Source organism: Mustelus asterias, chromosome 30, assembly GCF_964213995.1.
Source record: "Mustelus asterias chromosome 30, sMusAst1.hap1.1, whole genome shotgun sequence".
NCBI classification, from domain to species: domain Eukaryota; kingdom Metazoa; phylum Chordata; class Chondrichthyes; order Carcharhiniformes; family Triakidae; genus Mustelus; species Mustelus asterias.
Genome location: NC_135830.1, coordinates 4,653,663 through 4,677,079, shown reverse-complemented (window position 1 = coordinate 4,677,079; position 23,417 = coordinate 4,653,663). Strand labels below are relative to the sequence as shown.

The 23,417-nt window shown below is 46.0% G+C and overlaps 1 protein-coding gene and 1 non-coding gene across 2 annotated transcripts; both read left to right on the top strand.

Annotated features, from left to right (window-relative positions):
- Positions 1–238: 238 nt before the first annotated feature.
- Positions 239–312, top strand: trnan-guu (transfer RNA asparagine (anticodon GUU)). The gene has a single exon. It is a non-coding gene; the product is annotated as a tRNA-Asn (tRNA).
- Positions 313–12,281: 11,969 nt separating this feature from the next.
- Positions 12,282–14,888, top strand: LOC144480705 (putative G-protein coupled receptor 139). The gene is made up of 2 exons (XM_078200298.1): positions 12,282–12,351; positions 13,987–14,888. The coding sequence occupies exons 1-2, from the start codon at positions 12,282–12,284 to the stop codon at positions 14,886–14,888; spliced, it is 972 nt and encodes a 323-aa protein (XP_078056424.1).
- Positions 14,889–23,417: the final 8,529 nt, after the last annotated feature.

The following is a 23,417-nucleotide window of genomic DNA, read 5'->3' as shown; positions in this document are numbered from 1 at the left end:
ACAGTCTATCCCTCCCTGCTCTATCAAACGGCCCTTTTCCCATGTGAGGAGAAAGGATTAACCATTACACCCAGCAACACTATGGGGTAAAATAGTTAAAGATACATGTTTAGATTTGTAAACGATATCATCATTTGGTGTTTCTGTGTCAGGTTTGGTGAAATTGAATTGGCGTCGAATTTGCAGCCAACACGCTGACACCCTGATTTAGGATGCCATGTGACGTTTGGGTGTGTCAGTCTCTGTGGTGCAATAGGTCAGCGCGTTCGGCTGTTAACTGAAAGGTTGGTGGTTCGAAACCATCCAGGGACGGCGCTTTCACCACTTTTTCTCTCCATCTGCTTTCATTGCCTCTCGGATTTTGTTTGTCACTGAGTCCTTGGACAACACTAAAAAAGACTTATCGTTTGTTTGTCGTGCTTGACGAACATGTTGGATTTGTCGTGCTTGACGAACATGTTGGATTTTTATGAAGATGTGACGAGGGCGGTTGATGGAGGAGAACCGGTGTATGCGGTGTTTTTGGATTTCCAAAAGGCGTTTGATAAGGTGCCCCATAAAAGGCTGCTGAAGAAGATTAGGGCACACGGAGTTGGGGGTAGTGTGTTAAAGTGGATTGGGGACTGGCTATCCGACAGGAAGCAAAGAGTCGGAATAAATGGGTGTTTTTCCGGTTGGAGGAAGGTAACTAGTGGCGTGCCGCAGGGATCGGTACTCGGGCCGCAACTGTTTACCATTTATATAGATGATCTGGAGGAGGGGACGGAGTGTAGGGTAACGAAGTTTGCAGACGACACAAAGATAAGTGGAAAAGTGAATCGTGCGGAGGACGGAGAAGATCTGCAGAGAGATTTGGACAGGCTGAGTGAGTGGGCGAGGATATGGCAAATGGAGTATAACGTTGAGAAATGCGAGGTTATACACTTTGGAGGAAATAATAACAAATGGGATTACTATCTCAATGGAAACAAATTAAAACATGCGACCGTGCAAAGGGACCTGGGGGTCGTTGTGCATGAGACGCAAAAGCCCAGTCTGCAGGTACAACAGGTGATCAAGAAGGCAAATGGGATGTTGGCCTATATTGCGAGGGGGATAGAATATAAAAGCAGGGATGTCTTGATGCACCTGTACAGGGCATTGGTGAGGCCGCAGCTGGAATACTGTGTGCAGTATTGGTCCCCTTATATGAGGAAGGATATATTGGCATTGGAGGGAGTGCAGAGAAGGTTCACCAGGTTGATACCGGAGATGAGGGGTTTGGATTATGAGGAGAGGCTGAGGAGATTGGGTTTGTACTCGTTGGAGTTTAGAAGGATGAGGGGGGATCTTATGGAGACTTATAAGATAATGCGGGGGCTGGATAGGGTGGAGGCGGAGAGATTCTTTCCACTTAGTAAGGAAGTTGAAACTAGAGGACACAGCCTCAAAATAAAGGGGGGTCGGTTTAAGACAGAGTTGAGGAGGAACTTCTTCTCCCAGAGGGTGGTGAATCTCTGGAATTCTCTGCCCACTGAGGTGGTGGAGGCTACCTCGCTGAATATGTTTAAAGCGCGGATGGATGGATTCCTGAGCGGTAAGGGAATTAAGGGTTATGGGGATCAGGCGGGTAAGTGGTACTGATCCACGTCAGATCAGCCATGATCTTATTGAATGGCGGGGCAGGCTCGAGGGGCTAGATGGCCTACTCCTGCTCCTATTTCTTATGTTCTTATGTTTCTGCCTCTACTGTTAGCCGATGTTAATTTATTGAACTTTTATCTCTAAGATATTATTTGTAACAATTTATATATTTCAAATATTATTAAACTCAATAACTGAACTCGAAACTTTAACCCATGTTTGATATTGGGTTGCCATTTTTCTGCGCACTCCCCTTCTTTCTCAGATAGATCAAGAATCTGTCTGTCCCAACCTGAAATGTGTTCAACGAGGGTAATACACAGCAAGTCGACAATAATCAGTGGAATGAGGAAACTGTTAAACTTTCACCAGAATGCTGTTTTTATAATTGCAAAGTCTTGAGCTTGAGAGCAGATAGTTCACATTTGAGGCGTTTCAGTGCTTTGAGAGATGAATGCAAGGTAAGTTTCACAGGGTCAGCAATGATGAGATTGGTGGGTTTTGGAAATTGAAAGTTACACGTGAACAGTTTGTGGGACCATTTCATTCATCATTGCCGCCTTGCGGTGTGTTTTATGTTCTGATAAAACCTGTATTTATAATACAAGCATTAGATGGTGGAAATTCCCAGCAGGTTTGGCAGAATCTGTGGACACGCATCAAATTCTAAACACTTCCATGTGTCACCTGTGTTTCTGAAGTATACTGATTATTGTGTTTACAAAAACAGACAAAACCTTTTCAAAGCAGCTGTCCCATCTCTCAGTGTTATTAAATATTAAGGAATCACATTATCTCACAGCCATGTGCCATTTACACTGCCCCAGTGCTTGACTAATATTCTGCAACTGCAGTCATGGAGAAAGAGATAAAATTCGGGACAAATGTTATTTTCTGAATCTTATGTTAGATTGATGAATCTGCCATATGGCTAAGGTTTTCAACAGAATTATAATTCTCCAAAACAAAGATTTAAATTGCAATCTGACTGCACGGTTTGATATTCTAGGTCGGTCGCATTGGTCATGAGCAGAGTTTCTGGATTGTAGGAGTTAACATGTTCATTTCAGATACGATGCCCGCCCCCCCCCCCCCCCCCCCGATTTAAAATAAGGTCGAAACATAATCGAAGTTAATTTTTTTTTTTAATTTCCCCCGATTCTAGATCGTTGTTGCATATGAACTGGATTGGAGCAGACAAAATGTTAATTTGTTCTTCACCATTTATTGAAAAATCGCCCTCAGCAAGTCGCCACTGGCATATTGTTGCTTTTCGGCTTTCACTGTCACACTCACGGTGCAGCTGATGTAGGCTGGATGGATTAGCCATGGCAAATGAGTGATGTTACGGTTATAGGGTTGCAAAAAGTGCCTCAGTAAGGGACTCTGGGCTCACATTTTCTGGATAATGTTTCAGCCATTTCTGACTGAGGTCTGGAGACATTTCTTCACTCAAAGGCTTGTAAAGCCTTGTAATTCTTTGACTTATTATTGTCACATGTATGAGCATACAGCGAAAAGTATTGTTTATTGCACGCTATTCAGAGAAAACATACAGTTCATAGAGAAGGAAACGAGAGAGTGCAGAATGTAGTGTTACAGTCATAGCTGGGGTGTAAGAAATTGAATTAAAGCATTGTTAGAGAGTTTAAAGGAGTTGGAATGAAGTTTTAGAAGCATAGATCAGGAGTAAAAGATAGAGTTAGAAGGTATGCTGGGCACAGCTTGCAAGAGGTCACCTCGCTCGGGCGCCATCTTGCATCAATTCTGTAGCCGCACGGAGGTCTGTGGATCTTCAGTTGATGAGGACATTGAAGGTTGAGGTGGAGAGTTGTTGGAATGTAAGTGAATGAAGGGCTATCGGGATAAGCTGGGAAATTGGGATTGAGGCTGTGGATCTGCCTTGATTAAGTCATGGAGGAGGCTCAATGGGTCATGCGACCCAATTCTACTCCATTAATTCTGTTCACTGGCAATACCAGATACGGCATCAATAGGTTCTGCTCGTAGCGTTGATGAGCTCAGAGCAGTAATGATGTGGCGTTGCCGGCGTTGGACTGGGGTAAGCACAGTAAGTAGCCTCACAACACCAGGTTAAATTCCAACCGGTTTATTTGGTAGCACAAGCTTTCGGAGCACTTCCCCTTCATCACCTGAGTCACCTGATGAAGGGACAGTGCTGCGAAAGCTCGTGCTACCAAATAAGCCTGTTGGACTTCAACCTGGTGCTGTGAGACTACTTACAGTGCAGTAATACTGGTTGAAGCGTGTGATTCAATCTCATCACCGCTATAATAATAATAATTATAATAATAATAACAATGATAGTAAATTGGAATATTATTTAAATGGAAAAAAAATTACATCATGCTACTGTGCAGAGGGACCTGGGGGTCCTTGTGCACGAATCGCAAAAACTCAGTCTGCAGGTGCAGCAGGTGATTAAGAAGGCGAATGGAATGTTGGCCTTTATCGCGAGGGGGATAGAATATAAAAACAGGGAGGTCTTGCTGCAACTATACAAGGCACTGGTGAGGCCGCAACTGGAGTACTGTGTGCAGTTTTGGTCCCCTTATTTGCGAAAGGATATATTAACCTTGGAGGGAGTGCAGAGAAGGTTCACCAGGTTGATACCGGAGATGAGGGGTGTAGCTTATGAGGAGAGATTGAACAGATTGGGTCTGTACTCGTTGGAGTTTGGAAGGCTGAGGGGTGATCTTATAGAGACATATAAGATCATGAAGGGGCTGGATGAGGTCGAGGTAGAGAGATTCTTTCCACTTAGAAGGGAAATCAGAACTAGAGGGCGCAGCCTCAAAATAAGCGAGGGCCGGTTCAGAACAGAGTTGAGGGGGAACTTGTTCTCTCAGAGGGTAGTGAATCTCTGGAATTCTCAGCCCATTGAAGTGGTGGAGGCTACCTCGTTGAATATGTTTAAATCACGGGTAGATAGATTTCTGATCGATAAGGGAATTAAGGGATATGGGGAGCAGGCGGGTAAGTGGAACTGATTCTCTTCAGATCAGCCATGATCTTTTTGAATGGCGGGGCAGGCTCGAGGGGCTAGATGGCCTACTCCTGCTCCTATTTCTTATGTTCTTATATGTCCAGTTAATTACTTTACGAAATACCTTTGTTTTCACACGAATTCCATGCAACTCAAACGTAAATTATTGTTGGCAATTAACGGGTTTTGGAACCAGTTTCCTTGAATCATTGCATCGCAATGTTTCTGTGGTGTTGTGATTGTCACATTCGCCTTACACACGAAAGGTCCCCAGTTTAATCCCGGCAGAAATGCTTTCATCATGCAGAGAAAAGGTTGGAAGATCTAAACAGACCTGATAGCATCTGTGGAGAGAGATTAGAGCCAACGTTTCAAGCCTGGATGACCCTTCGTCATAGCTCCGGACTCGAAATGTTGGCTCTATTCTCTCTCTACAGATGCTGTCAGACCTGCTGAGATTTTCCAGCATTTTTCTATTTTCCTTTCAGGTTCCAGCATCCGCAGTATTTTGCCTTCACAGAAAAAAATCCAAATGTTTTTAATTTCAGAGGGATTCGACGACTGGAATTATTTGCGCGTTTGTCACTAACCATGAACTGACCGACTGAGTATTCTCAGTATTTTCTGATTGTAAAGTCAGGAATCACTCAGCGGAAGGGGAAAAAAAGCATTTCTGTGATAGAGCACAAGGTAGGATGGATTACATGACACCAGGAATCGTGGACAAGGCAACATTGAGCCAGTGATAGTGGAGCCTGGGTGGTCTAGTGGTTCAGAGTCAATGTTTCCACCGCTATAGCCCGGAATTGATGATAAATTTTTAACTAAACGGCACTTTGCTCAGCACCTACTGATTTTCTGGAGGCGAAAGTATTTGAACATGAAGCAAGAAGACATAATTTGTTTCAGTTGGTTATAAGATGTTGGAATGACTGTGTGACAATGTCAGTAGCGAAAGTGACTTGAAATGAAGGGATGAGGCTAGATAGAGTGAACGTTCAAATACTATTTCCTCGGGTGGATGGAGCTATTACAAGGGGGCATAACTATAGGGTTCATGGTGGGAGATATAGGAAGGATATCAGAGGTAGGTTCTTTACGCAGAGAGTGGTTGGGGTGTGGAATAGACTGCCTGCAGTGATAGTGGAGTCAGACACTTTAGGAACATTTAAGCGGTTATTGGATAGGCACATGGAGCACACCAGGATGATAGGGAGTGGGATAGCTTGATCTTGGTTTCAGATAAAGCTCGGCACAACATCGTGGGCCGAAGGGCCTGTTCTGTGCTGTACTGTTCTATGAAGACAGAAATGGTTATCAACGAATTTCAAATCTCTGATGTTAGCTTTCCTGGCGTGCTGTGGTCAGGTTTCGGCGCCATGTTCCGCGTTGGAGTCCCAGGCAAGAAGTGAATAACTTCCTATTTAACTCTTCATTAAACGAAAACACGCGTCACAGTGTCTGTTAAGGGAGAAACAACATTAATCCGCAGCTGGATGAATTGTTTCAGAGCTGGAAAATGCAGAGATGTAACAATAACAATAAACTCTGAAGAAGGCAGACATTTATCACAAAAGCAACTGACACACAAGTTGCTTTCAAGTTGCATCGATTAACTCTTTGTTCTCCACCTCGGATATTTCCATATCCATCAAATATCACCCACCTGAAAATTCAACCTCTTCTTTGCTCCACTGATGATGATACACTAACTCCGCGCTGGGCTCAGGAATTGGCTCCATAACTCAGTGGTTGGACCGCATCGGGTATAAGGTTGGACAATTTAAAGGTTTTTTTTATTAGTGGCAAAATTAAGCTTATATTAATACTGTAATGACGTTTCCGTGACAATTCCCTCGTCGGCAGAACCGGCACCTTCTCGGGTAAATTGACAGCGAATTTAGCATGGCCAATGCACCGAACCGGCACACCTTTCACACTGTGAGAATAAGAAGGAGCACCCGCAGGAAACCCACGCAACACGGGAAAAACATGCAGCCTCTGCACACAGTAACCAATGCCGGGAATTGAAACCGGGTCCCTGGCGCTGTGAGGCAGCAGTGCCACCATGTTGCCCAAAAAGATATTCTCTTGTTCATAAACTGAGGAAGACCAGACAATGTGTGTACAGGTGACCTACTTATTTTTTAATTAATTAGAAATTGGCGTCGCCGGCTGGCCAGCATTTATTGCCCATCCTGGTTGCCCTGGGACAGTTGAGAGTCAACCACTTTGCTACAGCTCTGGAATCAATGTTGGCCAGGCCGGATAAGGGAAGGCAGATTTCCTCCCCTAAAGCACATTACCGAACTCCATGTTTTTTTTTCCGACAATCGACAATGGTTTCATGGTCATCAGTAGATTCTTAATTCCAGATAGTTTTAATTGAATACAAATTCCACAACGTGCCGTGGCAGGATTCAAAACCGGGGCCCAATAAAATTGGGTGAGTTCCTGGATTAATCGTCTCCTGATAAAACCACTAGGCCATCGTCTTTCCTAGTTATAAGCGTTTATGTTGAAAGAGATTTGGGTGTGTTTGTACAAGGAACGCAGGAAGTTAGCATGGTGGTGCAGCAAACAATAGGAAGGGAAATGCCATTTTGGTCTTTATTGCCAACAGATTGCTGTACAAGAATAAAAACGCCCATTTACATTTATACAGGGTTTTGTTGGGAGCAAGTGTGAAATATTCAGTGCATTTTTGATATCAACAATGCTTTTTTATAAAGGAAAGGCTACCCTTCCATTGGAGACCGTCCACTTGGTAGGTTCCTGCGGTGAGAGAGTTCTCCTGGGATGAGGGGCTGTGTACGTTGGGTTGAAATTCCCTGGAGTTTAGAAGACTGAGAGACAATCTTATTGAAGTCGACAGAATACTGAGAGATTGTTTCCCAGTCTCAGATGAGGACTCATCGGAGAAATGACACACAGACACATCCAACCAAGACTCTAATTCTTAACTTTAATTGCATATTTGAAATGAATATATATTATACCATGTAATAGGTATGATATGAATATCCATTAAATAAGCAATGTTGACAACACCTGACAACAGTAGAGCGGCAACACTTGAGAAATATTTTGATTGTTGCCTCGGTTCACAAGCCGGAACTGCGCGACAATGAATGCTTATGGGGAAAATAAAAGTACAGCCGCCGCCCCTGGATGTACTGACGACCAACCATTTGCTTAAGGGTCGAACGCAATAACGAATTCTGCCACTTAGACTAAGACACTCTATATTAGGGTGTCAGCGAGTCGGGGATATATCCAACCCTAATTCTCTTTTTGTAAAACAAAGTTTAGAACGTGGCCACATCGTTCACAACACTATGCAAGCCCCTTTGACTATTTTACTCCCCACAGTGTTGCTGTGATTTCGTGGTTACTCGCATCTCTGAACATGGGAAAGTTCCTTTTGATAGAGCAGATAGGCACAAACTGTTTCCACTGACGATTGTCATTAACCAATTTCCCGTTTGTTGGACGTCACAACGCGCTTTGCAGCCAATGAAAGACAGTTATAATTTTTTAAAAAGAGTACCAATTAAACAAGGACGAGGGCACTCGGATTTGAGCCGAAGGCCTCTTGATTTGCAGTCAAATGCTCGATCACTGAGTTATACCGCCTCAACTGTAAAAGAGCGCTCTGGGTCCAGCATAGTCTTATTAAGTGGTGGAGGGGGATCGAGCGGTCAGACTGCATCCCGCTTTGTCTCACAGTTACTGGTTTCTCAGTGAAGTCGAAGAGCTTAGCGCTTAAGTTAGCGAGAAGTTTTCTTGTGATTTGGCTGAGATTTGGATCCAGGTCGAGGAGATAGCTGTGTCAATCTAATCGATAAAATCTACCCCATTGTCACACAGATTTGACCTTGCATCCCCAGCTCTCTTGGCAGCGCTTTGCAGCCTATCACTGTCCTTCACTATCTGTGTTTATTCTTCAACTGTTGCTCATGTGACATTTCCAATTCGGACACAAAACTATAGATCGAACTCCACTGCTTATGACCGAGCTGTTTTCGATCAGGAAACAATTCAGGTTTGTTAAACGGATTATCAAAAACTTTAAATCTTAGCATATTGAAGCCGATCTGTGACCGTGAAAGCGCCGAATCCCAACCAACATACCACTAGGATTTCATCTTCCTGATTCTCCCAGATACTGAGTAGAGGAATATGCACAGTGCCAATTATTCACAGTCGTATTCTCCTTCCAGCCTTGTGCACGTTGTTCAGCTTTGAAATTGTTCTTCTTTTCACATTAGCTTCCAGTGTGATGAAAGCAGAGCAGTGATAAGCTGAAGTTTTTCAACAGATTTACCACAATAAGGTTTATAACAAACATTACTCTGAGAATGTGGTGAGCTACAGTGAAATCTAATGCAGTAGAAGGTCGCTCACTCATTCTGACAGGAGGTACCAGCAATTGCAATGTAAGTATGACGTCGAGATAACGGCGTTGGACTGGGATGGGCATAATAAGAATTCTCACAGCATCATGTTAAAGTCCAACAGGGTCATTTGCTCCAATAATAAAATAAATTTGCTGTATTTTATCAGCGCCCCGAAAGCTCCTGATTCCAAATAGTGTTGTGAGACTTCTTGATGTAAATGTGAAATGTTGTGGGTAATTGACAGGATCGTGGAATGGGGCAGATTTTTCCTCCTTGCTGTTCAACTTGCCACAAGTATCGCTCCGGTTTTCGATCAAGAAGCGATACACAATCTTCTTAATTCATGAGTTGTACGAGAGCAGTGTATCAGTGGGAATTAGGGATGGACAACAAATGCTGGCATTGACAATGAAATATATATTGCATTAGCAGCATTTTATGGAATGATTAATTCTCATTTTGTTTCACTTCATGTCAAACAGGGTGACATATTCTGGTATATTATTATTTAAAACCTCAGTCCTTCAACTGTTTAAACAGGTAAGGTTCAGTCAGAGGAAAGTGATCCACTGTGATCCAAAACAAGGAATTGCAGTTGTTGCAAATCCCCCTCAAAACAGAAAATGTTGGAAGCGCTCATCAACTCCAACGGCTTCTGTGGAGAGGGAAAGAGAGTGAATGATTCAGGTTGCTGACCTTTGACACTAACTGGAAGAAATTAGTGATTTAATTGTTTACAAACAAGTACAGAGTCAAGGAAAATAGAGAGAGAGAGAGGAGGAAAGAACAAATGGTCCTTTGATAGGATGGAAGGCTGCAGCGATTGAGTGACAATGGAGATGCTTATTGTTCCCACTGACACAATCTCGCAGATCTGGGTTTAAATCTCATAATAAATGAGAACAAAATCTCTCGCTGAATTCAGCGCTAAACTCCTCGCTTTCCACTGAACTGGAGGCAGTTTTCAGTCACAAACCCACAACAGTGAGATAAACAAAGTGGAAAGGAGAAAGACTCAGTTTGAGCGATGACACTTCTGGACGAATGGAAATCTGGAATTCACCCAGGAATGGGGCAAAGTTTAAAGCAATGACGCCCAACGTGTGGCTCGAACCCACGACCCTAAGATTAAGTGTCTCATGCGCGACCGACCGAGCGAGCCGGGCGTATGTGCTCAGTTGTTTTCCATAACCTAAAATTCATAACCGAAAATCTTCTGACTATCCACTCTGTCCATGCCTCTCATAATCTTGTAGATTTCTATCAGGTCGACCCTCAACCTCCGTTGTTCCAGTAACAACAAACCAAGTTTATCCAATCTCTCCTCATAGCTAATGCCCTCCATACCAGGTAACATCCTGGTAAATCTTTTCTACACCCTCTCCAAAGACTCCACATCCTTCTGGTCGTGTGGCGACCAGAATTGAACACTATGTTCCAAGTGCAGCCTAACTAAGGCTCTATAAAGCTGCAATATGACTTGCCAGTTTTTAAACTTAATGCCCCGGCCGATGAAGGCAAGCATGCCGTATGCCTTCTTGACTACCTTCTCCACCCGCATTGCCACTTTCAGTGACCTGTGTAACTGCACACCCAGATCCCTTTGCCTATGTGTGTCTGTCTCTCTCCCTCTCTGTGTGTCTGACTCTCTCTCCCTTTGTGTGTGTGTGTGTGTCCACGTGTGTGTGTGTGTCTCTCTCTCTCTCTGTGCGTCTCTCTCTCTCTCTCTGTTCTTGCGTGTCTCTCACTCTGTGTGCGTGTCTCTCTCTCTCTCTCTCTCTGTGCGTCTCCCTCTCCCTCTCTCTGTGCATGTTTCTCTCTCTCTCTTTGTGCGTCTCCCTCTCTCTCTGCGTGTGTGTGTGTCTCTCTCTCCCCGTGGGTCTCTCTCTCTCTCTCTGTGCGCGTCTCTCTCTCTCTCTCTCCCTCTCTGTGTGCGTCTATCTCTCTCTCTCTCTGTCCGTGTGTGTGTGTGTGTCTCTCTCTGTCTCTCTGTGTGTGTCTCTCTCTGACTCTCTCTCTCACTGTCTCTCCCTCTCTCTGTGTATGTCTCTCTCTCTCTGTCTCTCTTTCTGTCTCTCCCTCTCTCTGTGTATGTCTCTCTCTCTCTCTCTGTTCATGTGTCTCTCTTTCTGTGTGTGCGTGTCTCTGTGTGTGTGTGTGTGTGCGTGTCTGTGTGTGTGTGTGTGTGTGTGTGTGTGTCTTTCTCTCTCTCTCTCTCTCTCTCTGCATGTTTCTCTCTCTCTCTCTCTCTTTGTGCGTCTCCCTCTCTCTCTGCGTGTGTGTGTGTGTCTCTATCTGTGCGTGTGTGTATGTGTCTCTCTCTCCCCGTGGGTCTCTCTCTCTCTCTCTGTGCATGTTTCTCTCTCTCTCTTTGTGCGTCTCCCTCTCTCTCTGAATGTGTGTGTGTGCGTGTCTCTATCTGTGCGTGTGTGTGTCTCTCTCTCTCTCCCCGTGGGTCTCTGTCTCTCTCTCTCTCTCTCTGTGCACGTCTCTCTCTCTCTCTCTCTCCCTCCCTGTGTGCGTCTCTCTCTCTCTCTCTCTCTGTCCGTGTGTGTGTGTGTGTGTCTCTCTCTTTCTGCGTCTCTCTCTCTTTCTGCGTGTCTCTCTCTCTCTCTGTCTCTCTGTGTGTGTGTCTCTCTCTCTGACTCTCTCTCTCACTGTCTCTCGCTTTCTCTGTGTATGTCTCTGTCTCTCTCTCTGTCTCTCTGTCTCTCTCTCTCTCTCTGTGTATGTCTCTCTCTCTCCCTGTGCCTCTCTCTCTCTGTGTGTCTCTCTCTGTCTCTCTCTCTCTCTCTCTCTCTCTCTGTATCTCTGTTTGTCTCTCCCTCACTGAATTGCAAACATAACTGACCAAAAATAGGAATCAAGTCACCGGGTAATACAGATCCCATTGTGGTTATTTGAGATTGACCATCGCCAGCTTTTAAACAAAGTCAACTATTTTGAAATGGAAGAAATTGAAGAATTATTTGTTCGTTAAACTTGAAACTTTTTAAAAATTATGTGTGTGAAACATTCAGGCGCATAAATTCCGGCCATCTATAAGAAAGGAATCGTCCACGCTGCCAATGTGGCAAGTGGAAGACGTGAAATGGTGAGTTGATGTGTTTATTTACCGAAACGTAAGTAAGCTGCAGTTTGTTACTTAATTGCCCCCAAGAGATTCTGATTCAGAATAAATGAGGGCCTCATTGAATGTGTCCCAGAGCTAAGCATTAAGCTTCTGAGAACCGTCTAGTTTCTGAGAGACGATGCACGGACCAGCGAAAGGCCTCTTCTATGCCATTTGTTATCCTGTTCTTGCTTCTATCGGTGCCCCTGGTAAGTGATGGATCACAAATAAGTTATTTATGTTGTTTAAAAAGAACAATAAATTGTGTCTCTTCTCTTTCAGGAACGGGCTCATTGTATCTACTATTCAGCAATGATGAGTTTAAGGGACTTCAACCGGGTACCAATATACGTCTATAGGTGCCTTGTTTGATATTTTAAAATGTAATGGTAAATTCTATGATTTATTTGATTGAATCAGGGAATATTCCAAGACATTATTCAAATTACTGTGCTGCACACAAAGTTAGAAATGCATTTTATTGGGTTGCCTAATTTGGATTATAATTGATGGCTTTGCATCTATTATATTTTCGACTTTGAGTTTCATTAGATGTCGTAAAATTCGCTGGTGTTCTGAATGCTATTTTGCAATAATACCGCATAACAGCGAAGTAACATGCATTTCCATGCAGTGATCTTATTACAGCATCGGCGAATTAACTATTACACTGCATTCTTTGAATTAAATGAAATTGAATATTTTTTTAAAATCTTATCGTGATTACAAGAATTTACAGCACGACGTCGGCATCGACTTAATAGTTACAATGCCTTGATGTATTACTGGGCAGCCCTCAATGTTAATGGGGTTATAGGAATTATTTCAGGAAAGGCTTCAAGGGGATGCTCCGGTTTCCTTCCACAGTCCAAAGATGTGCAGGTTAGGTGGATTGGCCATGCTAAATTGCCTCTTATTTTCAGGGGGAGTAGCTAGGGTAAATGCATGAGCTCATGGGGTTAGTGCCTGGGTGGGATTGTTGTCAGTGCAGACTCGATGGGCTGAATGGCCTCCTTCTGCACTGTAGGGTTCCCTGAATGGAGAATCAAGATTTTAAATTTGCTATGCATGTTTTTCTTGTGCTGATCGGTTTTGTACAGTTGACTTTTATTTTGGATATTTTTGTGGGTGTCCGTGGCCAGGTCAACATTTATTGCTTATCTACAGTTGCCAGTAAGAAAGGTATAGTTGTTCTTGTTTCTTCAGCCACTGCAGTACGTATGGCGGGAACTTTATCAAAGACATTTGAAACCGAACGACATAAGTAGATCAAATAGTCAGGGTAAAATGAACGTCCTAAAGGAGGATGGCGAGAAACAGCTGTTGAAAACAGAATTTACAGAGATTAGGGCCTCGGCAGCTGAAGGCATAACTGCAATGGCAGGATAAACACACAACGGGGCAGAGTTGGAGGTAAACTGTGAATTCAGTTGGCTGCAGGAAGTTACAGGGACCTGGAGTGACCAGAATATGGAAGGAATTCAAGATGAGAAGAATGAAATTCTGAGAAAGGAGACATTGCAGGACTGCGAACCAATGAAGACCAGCGAGCATAGACTTGATTGATGGACTGGGCCTATCATGAATAACGGCATCAGCAGCAATTTTTTGAAATGAGCTAAATTTGAGCTGACCAGAAAACAGAGTTTGTGGCGGGCTCGGGTTGCAATGCTGTCTACAATGACACATTTTTAGGTCAGCATTTGATATTGAACGAATGCCAACTGCTGGAGTCTGGGGGTGGTAAGGGGTAAGATCAGGATGGAGTCGGTAACTGATTGGGTGAGTCAGTAGCTGGTGTTTGGATTCTGGCTCTGTAACTGTTCACTCTTTTTATCTCACAGCCAACTTGTTGGCGATTGTAATCTTATGCCGAGGACGTTGTGGACTCTCCCGGTGCATCACTTACTACCTGGTGGCAATAGCGGTGAGCGATTTCCTGGTCATCATTACTGCCGTCATCCTCAATCGGATTGGCCGCATCTACTTTTCTAACAGTGTCCTATCCACCACACCCGGGTGTAGAGTCAGCGCCTTGCTGGTTTTTGCGACTCGGGATGTGTCAGTTTGGCTGACTGTGGCTTTCACCATCGACCGTTTCGTGGCCATCTGCTGTCACAGCCTGAAGACGAGATACTGCACCGAGAAAACAGCATTGCGGGCTATAGGAATAGTCTGTGCCCTAAGCTGTGTGGAAAACTTCCCTTACTACTTCGTCTACCAGCCCTTGTACACCCTGGACGGGGTGCCCTGGTTCTGCGACATGAAGGTCACCTTCTACACAGCTCCAGCCTGGCTGGCCTATGACTGGCTCGACAAAATCTTAACCCCGTTTCTTCCATTCCTCCTCATCCTGCTACTCAACGTCCTGACTGTAAGACTCATCTTAGCGGCCAGCAGAGCCCGTAGGAGACTCCGCGGCACCGAGAACCATGGAGACCCAGAGATGGAAAACCGCAGGAGGTCCATTGTCCTGCTCTTCGCCATCTCACTCAGCTTTCTTCTCCTGTGGGTCACTTATGTCGGACATTTCCTCTATGCACGGCTCGCAAGTGCAGGCTACCTCACCAGCCTGGATTTCAATAACGCAGACTATATCCTTCAAGAGGCAGCTAACATGCTCCAGACACTCAGTTCCTGCAACAACGTCTTCATCTACGCAGTCGCCCAGAACAAGTTTAGAGAGGAGCTTAGGAAATTGCTGATCTGTCCCTTCACCATGCTCACTGGTGGTTTTAAACAATAGAAGAAAAAAATAATTATTTCCCAGGAACATCAGAGTGGCCCAGTGTGTCGCTGTCGCTGTCTCTCTGTTTCGCTTTATCTCTTTGTCTGTCTCTCCGTCTCTCTTTATCTATTTGTCTGTCTCTCTGGTTCTCTTTATCTCTTTGTCTTTCTCTTTCTATCTGTCTCTCTCTCTCTCTCTACACACACACACACACACACACACGCACACACATACACACACAAGATCTTGGATGTCCCACGTTCAACATTCCACCCTCCATGTATTTCGGGCACGAAACTTAGTGTTCTGTGTTGTCAACATTGAAGGAGTCCTGAACTCAGGCGTGGACCATATACTGGATGAAATGGTAAATCACGGTCTGTGTTTGCCCTTTCAAATGCAATGTCATAACATTAAAACCAGATTTTGTTCTCCCTCATTTAACAACACAGAAATCAGTGTGTGCTTATTTCTCTCATTACTTTCTTTTGTGTGGGGGTAGAGGGTGCTCAATGCACGTTTGCTGCTGCGTTTCCTGCATTACATCAGCAAAGAACAAAGAACAATGAAAATTACAGCACAGGAGCAGGCACTTCGGCCCTCCAAGCCTGCATCGACCATCCTGCCCGTGTGAACTAAAACCGCTTACCCTTCCAGAGACCATATACCTCTATTCACGTCCTATTCATGTATTTGTCAAGACACCCCTTAAAAATCACTATCATATCTGCTTTCACTACGTCTCCACCGTCTGTGTCAAACACTTGTCTCGTACATCTCCTTTAAACCTTGCCACTCGCATCTTAAAGTTATACCCCCTCCTAAATGACACTTCCACCCTGGGAACACACTTCTCGCTATCCACGCTGTCCATGCCCCTCATATTCTTGTCGACTTCTATCAGATCGCCCCTCAGCCACTGTTGTTTCAGTGAGGACAAATCAAGTTTTGCCAACCTCTCCTCACAGCTAATGCCCTCCATACCAGGCACCATCCTGCTAACTGTTTTCTGCACCCTCTCCAAAGCATCCACATTCTTCTGGCATGTGGCGTCCAGAATTGCTTTCTTTCTTTCATCTTTCTTTCTTTCTTTCTTTCTTTCTTTCTTTCTTTCTTTCTTTCTTTCTTTCTTTCTTTCTTTCTTTCTTTCTTTCTTTCTTTCTTTCTTTCTTTCTTTCTTTCTTTCTTTCTTTCTTTCCATTCAGTGTTTGCCGACTGAGTGTGATTGGGCGCTGGGGGGAGGGGGGTGCATCACCCTTGGTCTCCTGTAATATAAACAGTGAAATTGGATGGTCAAGAATGATAGAAACAAACGAGTGTAACTGATCCGAAATATGCCCCCATGTACTCACAAAACAGGATCAAATCTCCTTTAGAAATGTTGAGTGTAATAAAATTAAGGCAAGGTTAAGTATTTTCCTACCAAAGGTAGGAACTAATGTCATACAGACCTGAGCACGTTTAAGAATGAAGCGGAGTCTCAGATTATAGAATGATAGAATCCCACAACGCCGAAGGAGGCCATTCGGTCCATCGAGTCTGCACCAACAACAATCCCACCCAGGCCCTATCCCCATAATCCTATGTATTTACCTTAGCTAGTCCCCCTGACACTAAGGGGCAATTTAGCATGGCCAATCCACCTAACCCGCACATCTTTGGACTGTGGGAGGAAACCGGAGCACCCAGAGGAAACCCATGCAGACACAGGGAGAACGTGCAAACTCCACACAGACAGTGACCCAAGTCGGGAATTGAAGCCAGGTCCCTGGCGCTATGAGGCAGCTGTGCTAACCACTATGAAAAGAGTCAGTGTCTCAAATACGCTCGTAACTGAACTCTATCTTGTGTGATTTAAATAAAGGCAAGGCCTTGCACAATACAAAATAAGGCAGTATCGAATGCAATATAACTAATGATGTGCAATTGTGACCATGAAGAATTGTGTCAAAGAGTCACAGAGATTTACAGCATGGAAACAGGCCCTCCGGCCCAACTTATCCATGCCGCCCAGTTTTTACCACGAAGATAGTCCGAATTGTCCACATTTGGCCCATATCCTTCTGTACCCATTTTGCCCCAGTAACTGTCTAAATGCTTTTTAAAAGACAAAATTGTACCCAGCACTATTACTACCTCTGGCAGCTCGTTGCAGACCCTCATCAACAAACGGTCGCCCTGACCAACGTGGAATCTCCCGAGACTGGGGAAGAACATAGCGATGGGGAGTGATACCATCTGAAGGTAAAAGTAACAGAGTTAGGGAAAACGGCCCATGGCTGCGTGAGCCGGTGGACATGATGAGTAAAAGAGATTCGAGCAGAAAGGAAGTTTAAATTTCAACTTTACCAATTCAGGGGAGTTCTTCTGAACCTGCCTGCAGGCAGTTAATTATGTTCTCCAGTAGCTTGATATGATTTGTAAACAACTCTGATTTAGAAGCTGAACTTCAGGATTTTAGAATGAAAAAGGTCTCATTTTTAGGTAGCAGAATGCTGGAAAATACAAAGGGCCAGGCCAGAATCCTCAGGAGATGCTGATATCATCAACAGCCTGCGGAAGAACATGGTGCGATGGAGGTGGATAGAATGGTCACGGCGGGAAGTTTTGAAAGTCACTGGTAGATTCTTGGGGTGATGTTCAGTGAGTTCAGAGGGATGGTATCAGAGTGAATGAAGCAGGAAAACATGGTCCCTCGGGTGATATTCAGTGAATTCAGGGGGATGCAGTCATAGGAATGGAACAGGGAGAGAGGATCCCTGGGGTGATGCTCAATGAGTTCAGGGGGATGGTGTCAGAGAATGGAGCAAGGAGAGAGGATCCCTCGGGTGATATTTCAGGGGATGCTGTCAGGTGGGATACAGGAGGGAGAGAGGATATCTGGGATGATGTTCAGTGGGTTCAGGGCGATGGTCGCAGAGGGGATGGAGCAGGGAGAGAGGATCGCTGAGGTGATGTTCAGTGCGTTCAGGGGGATGCAGCCAGAGGAAATGGAGCAGGCAGAGAGGGTCCCTGGGGTGAAGTTGAGTGATTTCAGGGGATGGAGTCAGAGAGAATGGAGCAGTGAGAGAGAATCCCTGGGATGATGCTCAGTGAGTTCAGGGGGATGGAGTCAGAGGGAATGGAACAGGAAGAGAGGATCCCTGGGGTCATGCTCAGTGAGTTCAGGGGGATGGAGCCAGAGGGAATGGAACTGGGAGGGAGGACCCATGTGGTGATGTTCAGTGACTTCAGGGGGATGGTATCAAAGGGAATGGAGCCGGGGCAGAGGATCCCTGGGGTGATGCTCAGTGAGTTCAGGGGGATGGAGTCAGAGGGAATGGAGCGGAGAGAAAGGATCTGGTGCTCAGTAAGTTCAGGGCCATGGAGTCAGACGAAGTGGAGCAGTAAGATAGGATCCCTGGGGTGATGCTCATTGAGTTCAGGGTGATGGAGTCAGTCGAAATGTAGCAGGAAGAGAGGATCCCTGGGGTGATGCTCAGTGAGTTCAGGGCGATGCTATCAGAGGGAAGCGGGCCAGGAGAAAGAATCCATGGAGTGATGCTCAGTGAGTTCAGGGGGATGGATCAGAGGGAATGGAGCAGGGAGACAGGATCACTGGGGTGATGCTGTGTGGGTTCAGGGGATGGAATCAAAGGGAGTGGAGCAGGGAGGGAGGATCCGTGGGGCGATGTTCAGTGAGTTCAGGACGATGATAACAGAGGTTGTGGAGCAGGGAGAGAGGATTCCTCGGGTGATGCGCAGTGAGTTCAGGGGGATGGATTCAGAAGGAATGGAGCAGAGAGAGAGGATCCCTGGGGTGATGCTGAGTGAGTTCAGGGCGATGGGGTCAAAGGGAATGGAGCAGCGATATAGTTTCCCTGGCGTGATGCTCAGTGAGCTCCGAGCGATGGAGTCAGAGGGACGGAGCAGGGACAGAGGATCCCTGGGGTGATGCTCAGTGAGTTCAGGGGGAAGGAGTCCAAGGGAATGGAGCAGGGAGAGAGATTCCCTGGGGTGATGCTCAATGAGTTCAGGGGGATGGAGACAGAGGGAATGGAGCAGAGAGATAGGATCCATGTGGTGGTGCTCAGTGAGTTCAGAGCGATGGAGTCAGACGAAGTGGAGCAGTTTCAGAGGATCCCTGGGGTGATGCTCAGTGCGTTCAGGGGGATGGAGTTAGTGGAAGTGGAGCAGTTAGAGAGGATCCCTGGGGTGATGCTCAGTGAGTTCAGGGGGATGGAGTCAGAGGGAGTGGAGTAGGGAGACAGGATCCATGGGGCGATGCAAAGTGAGTTCAGGGCGATGCTATCAGAGGGAAGGAAGCCGGGAGAGAGAACCCATGGATTGATGCTCAGTGAGTTCAGGGCGATGGAGTCAGAGGGCATGGAACAGGAAGGGAGGATCCCTGGGGTGATGTTCAGTGAGTTCAGGACGATGCCATGAGAGAGTGTGGAGCAGGGAGAGAGGGTCCCTGGGGTGATGCTCAGTGAGTTCAGGTTCAGGGGGATGGAGTCAGAGGGCATGGAGCAGGGAGGAAGAATCCCTGGGGTGATGTTCAGTGAGCTCAGCGGGATGGATCAGAGGGAATGGAGCAGGGAAACAGGATCCCTGGGGTGCTGCTGTGTGAGTTCAGGGGATGGAGTCAAAGGGAATGGAGCAGGGAGAGAGGTTCCCTGCGGTGAAGTTCAGTGAGTTCAGGGGGATGAAGTCAGAGGGAGTGGAGTAGGGAGAGAGGATCCCTGGATTGATGCTAAGTGAGTTCAGGACGATGGAGTCAGAGGGCATGGAAAAGAGAGGGAGGTTCCGTGGGGTGATGCGCAATGAATTCAGGGGATGAAGTCAGAGGGAATGGAGCAGGGAGAGCGGATCCCTGGCGTGATGTTCAGTGAGTTCAGGACGATGCTATCATAGGGTGTGGAGCAGGGAGAGAGGGTCCCTGGGGTGATGCTCAGTGAGTTCAGGGGGATGGAGCCAGAGGGCATGGAGCAGGGATGAAGGATCCCTGGGGTGATGTTCAGTGAGTTCAGGACGATGCTATCAGACGGTGTGGAGCAGAGAGACAGGGTCCATGGGGTGATGCTCAGTGAGTTCCGAGTGATGGAGTCAGACGAAATGTAGCAGGAAGGGAGGATCCCTGGGGTGATGCTCAGTGAGTTCAGGGGGATGGATCAGAGGGAATGGAGCAGTGAGAGAGGATCTCTGGGGGAAGAAATAATGTAGGGAGGAGTTATACAATAAATGGCAGAGTCATCAGGAGTATAGAAACACAGAGGGACCTAGGTGTGCAAGTCCACAAATCTTTGAAGGTGGCAACACAGTTGGAGAAGGTGGTGAAGAAGGCATATGGTATGCTTGCCTTTATAGGACGGGGTATAGAGTATAAAAGCTGGAGTCTGATGATGCAGCTGTATAGAACGCTGGTTAGGCCACATTTGGAGTTCTGCGTCCAGTTCTGGTCGCCGCACTACCAGAAGGACGTGGAGGCGTTAGAGAGAGTACAGAGAAGGTTTACCAGGATGTTGCCTGGTATGGAGGGTCTTAGCTATGAGGAGAGATTGGGTAGACTGGGGTTGTTCTCCTTGGAAAGACGGAGAATGAGGGGAGATCTAATAGAGGTGTACAAGATTATGAAGGGTATAGATAGGGTGAACAGTGGGAAACTTTTTCCCAGGTCGGAGGTGACGATCACGAGGGGTCACGGGCTCAAGCTGAGAGGGGCGAAGTATAACTCAGATATCAGAGGGGCGTTTTTTACACAGAGGGTGGTAGGGGCCGGGAATGCGCTGCCAAGTAGGGTGGAGGAGGCAGGCACGCTGACATCGTTTAAGACTTACCTGGATAGTCACATGAGCAGCCTGGGAATGGAGGGATACAAACGATTGGTCTAGTTGGACCAAGGAGCGGCACGGGCTTGGAGGGCCGAAGGACCTGTTTCCTGTGCTGTACCGTTCTTTGTTCTTTGTTCTTTGATGTTCAGTGAGTTCAGAGGTATGGATCAAAGAGAATGCAGCAGGGAGACAGGATCCCTGGGGTGATGCTGAGTGGGTTCAGGGGATGGAGTCAAAGGGAGTGGAGCAGGGAGGGAGGATCCCTGGGGTGATGTTCAGTCAGTTCAGGACGGTGCTATCAGAGGGTGTGGAGCAGGGAGACAGGGTCACTGGGGTGATGCTCAGTGAGTTCGGGGGGATGGAGTCAAAGGGAATGGAGCAGGGATAGAGTTTCCTTGGGGTGATGCTCAGTAAGTTCAGAGCGATGGAGTCAGAGGGACGAAGCAGGGACAGAGGATCTCTCGGGTGATGCTCAGTGAGTTCAGGGGGAAGGAGTCCGAGGGGATGGAGAAGGGAGAGAGAATCCCTGGGGTGATGCTCAATGAGTTCAGGGGGATGGAGTCAGAGGGAATGGAGCAGGGAGAAAGGATCCCTGGGGTGATGTTCAGTGAGTTCAGCACGATGCCATTGGAGGGTGTGGAGCAGGGAGAGAGGATCCCTGGGGTGATGCTTAGTGAGTTCAGGGCGATGCTGCCAGAGGGAATGGAACAGGGAGAGTTGGTCCCTGGGTTCATGTTCAGTGAGTTCAGGGGGATGGAGTCAGAGGGAATGGAGCCGGGAGAGAAAATCTCTGGGGTGATGCTCAGTGAGTTCAGAGCGATGCTGTCGTAGGGAATGGAGGAGGGAGAGAGGATCCCTGGGATCATGCTCAATGAGTTCAGAGGCGATGCTGTCAGAAGGAATGGAGCCGGGAGAGAGGATCGCAGGGGTGATGTTCAATGTGCTCAGGGCGATGGTTTCAGAGGGAATGGATCAGGGGGAGAGGATTCCAGGGATGATGCTCAGTGAGTTCAGGGGGATGGAGTCAGAGGAAATAGAGCCGGGAGAAGGATCCCTGGTATGATGCTCAATGAATTCAGGGCAATGCTGTCAGAGGGAATGGAGTAGGGAGAAAGGTTCCCTGGGATGTTGTTCATTGAGTTCAGAGCGATGCTATCAGAGGGAATGGCGTTTATTGGGGATAATGCTTTGTCGAAAAAGGAATCAGAGGGACAGTGTTAATTGATACAAAAAGGACAGTTTGAAGCAGACAGTCACTGTATGTTCACCAGAAATTGGAGCGTGTGCGTTTCCAACAGAACATGGGGACAACATATCTATTTGTGTCATTAAGAGAAAATGCGAAGCTGGAGTATCTGTATCAGAATAAGCCGTATAATGCGGGAGCACTTCTCATAATTTCAGCTGATTTGTTTCTTCAGATTAATCTCAGGATCTGGGAATTGCTGCGTGTTTTGCCCGAGTATATCACATAGGCCCCAAACGCTGGCAATCATTTGGAAATGTGTACTCGATTCCATGTCTTTGCGGTAAACATCCCAGTCTCCGATGTTCTCACTGTTCTCCCCGCTTTTTATTATCCTGCCGGTGGCGCCCCTGCTTTTGAAGTATTTAATCGGACAATCGAGAGACAGGTTTACTCTGATACCCAACGCTGCAGCGATCGTTGCAGTGTTAGGTGGGGCAGTGTAAAGAAAGATTTATTCTTTCATATACTGTGCTGCATCGGCCTCTGATGAAGCAGAGCCTTTGCTTTTGAGAATTGCCTGACACTCGAAGGTGACCGACCAGTTCATGTGTCAAATCACCCAGGTTCTCCTCGCTGTTCAATCGTTCTGTCTCTGGAGTTTATCATCAAAAAGGCAGAGATGAAGTGTCTTTACACAGATGATTCATTGGGTGGCACAGTGACTCTTTCACTGAACAGCCTTGAGTTCAGCCACGTCCCAGACATGACTGGGGGAAAATATCTTTCTGGGAAAAGGGGGTAACAGTGTTATCGGGAAAATGGAGCTCTGTCGATGGGCTTTGGCGAAAGGAGTTAAGAAAAGCCAGAATTGGTTGATTTTTCATTCAAGATTTAAAAAAAATTTCAGAAGAGTTTGTTTTAAAGTTGACAAAAGTGAACATAAAGCTTGAGCTTCACATTGAGAATAGAACACAGCTGCTCCGAGCTGTCCAATATATGTAAAACTGTTACAGACACAAGAAAGATTAAATAGGAGCTAACCAAATCGGTAAATGGACAATTGTGAATAAGGAACGAGAAAAATCATTGATGCATACATGACATTTATACGACAGGGAAATTATCAACTACAGTTTGGATTACAACAAAAAAACCTCGTACATTTCATATTGAAACCTGAAATACCGACCACGCTTGTCTCAGTTACAGGTGCAGAATGATAAACTGAGAGAATTTTATTGTTAGAGTCACCAAGAGCAGATATTGTATTTCAATCATAAAGTGATCTTAATAATTAGCTAAAGGAAATCTACAGCGTCCAAAATTCAACCCGTCACTTGATCTGTAAAAGAGAGATACAACAATGAAGCAGATGTTATGATGCGGGGCATCTCTGTCAATGTGTATTTTAATCACTGAAACATTTCGAGATTTTTCCACTTCCTTCTACCAGTTTGAACTGAGGGTGAATTAAGTCATCTCACCTCCACCAAGTGACAGCAGTGCTGTAGAAAATGCTTAGGAAGCACAGGACTATGAATGTTGAAG

Excerpts from the sequence above, each read along its gene's own strand:
- LOC144480705 (XM_078200298.1), top strand. The coding sequence starts at position 12,282 with ATGCACGGACCAGCGAAAGGCCTCTTCTATGCCATTTGTTATCCTGTT. Across the intron at positions 12,352-13,986 it reads TGCTTCTATCGGTGCCCCTG|CCAACTTGTTGGCGATTGTA; the intron begins GTAAGTGATGGA and ends TTTATCTCACAG.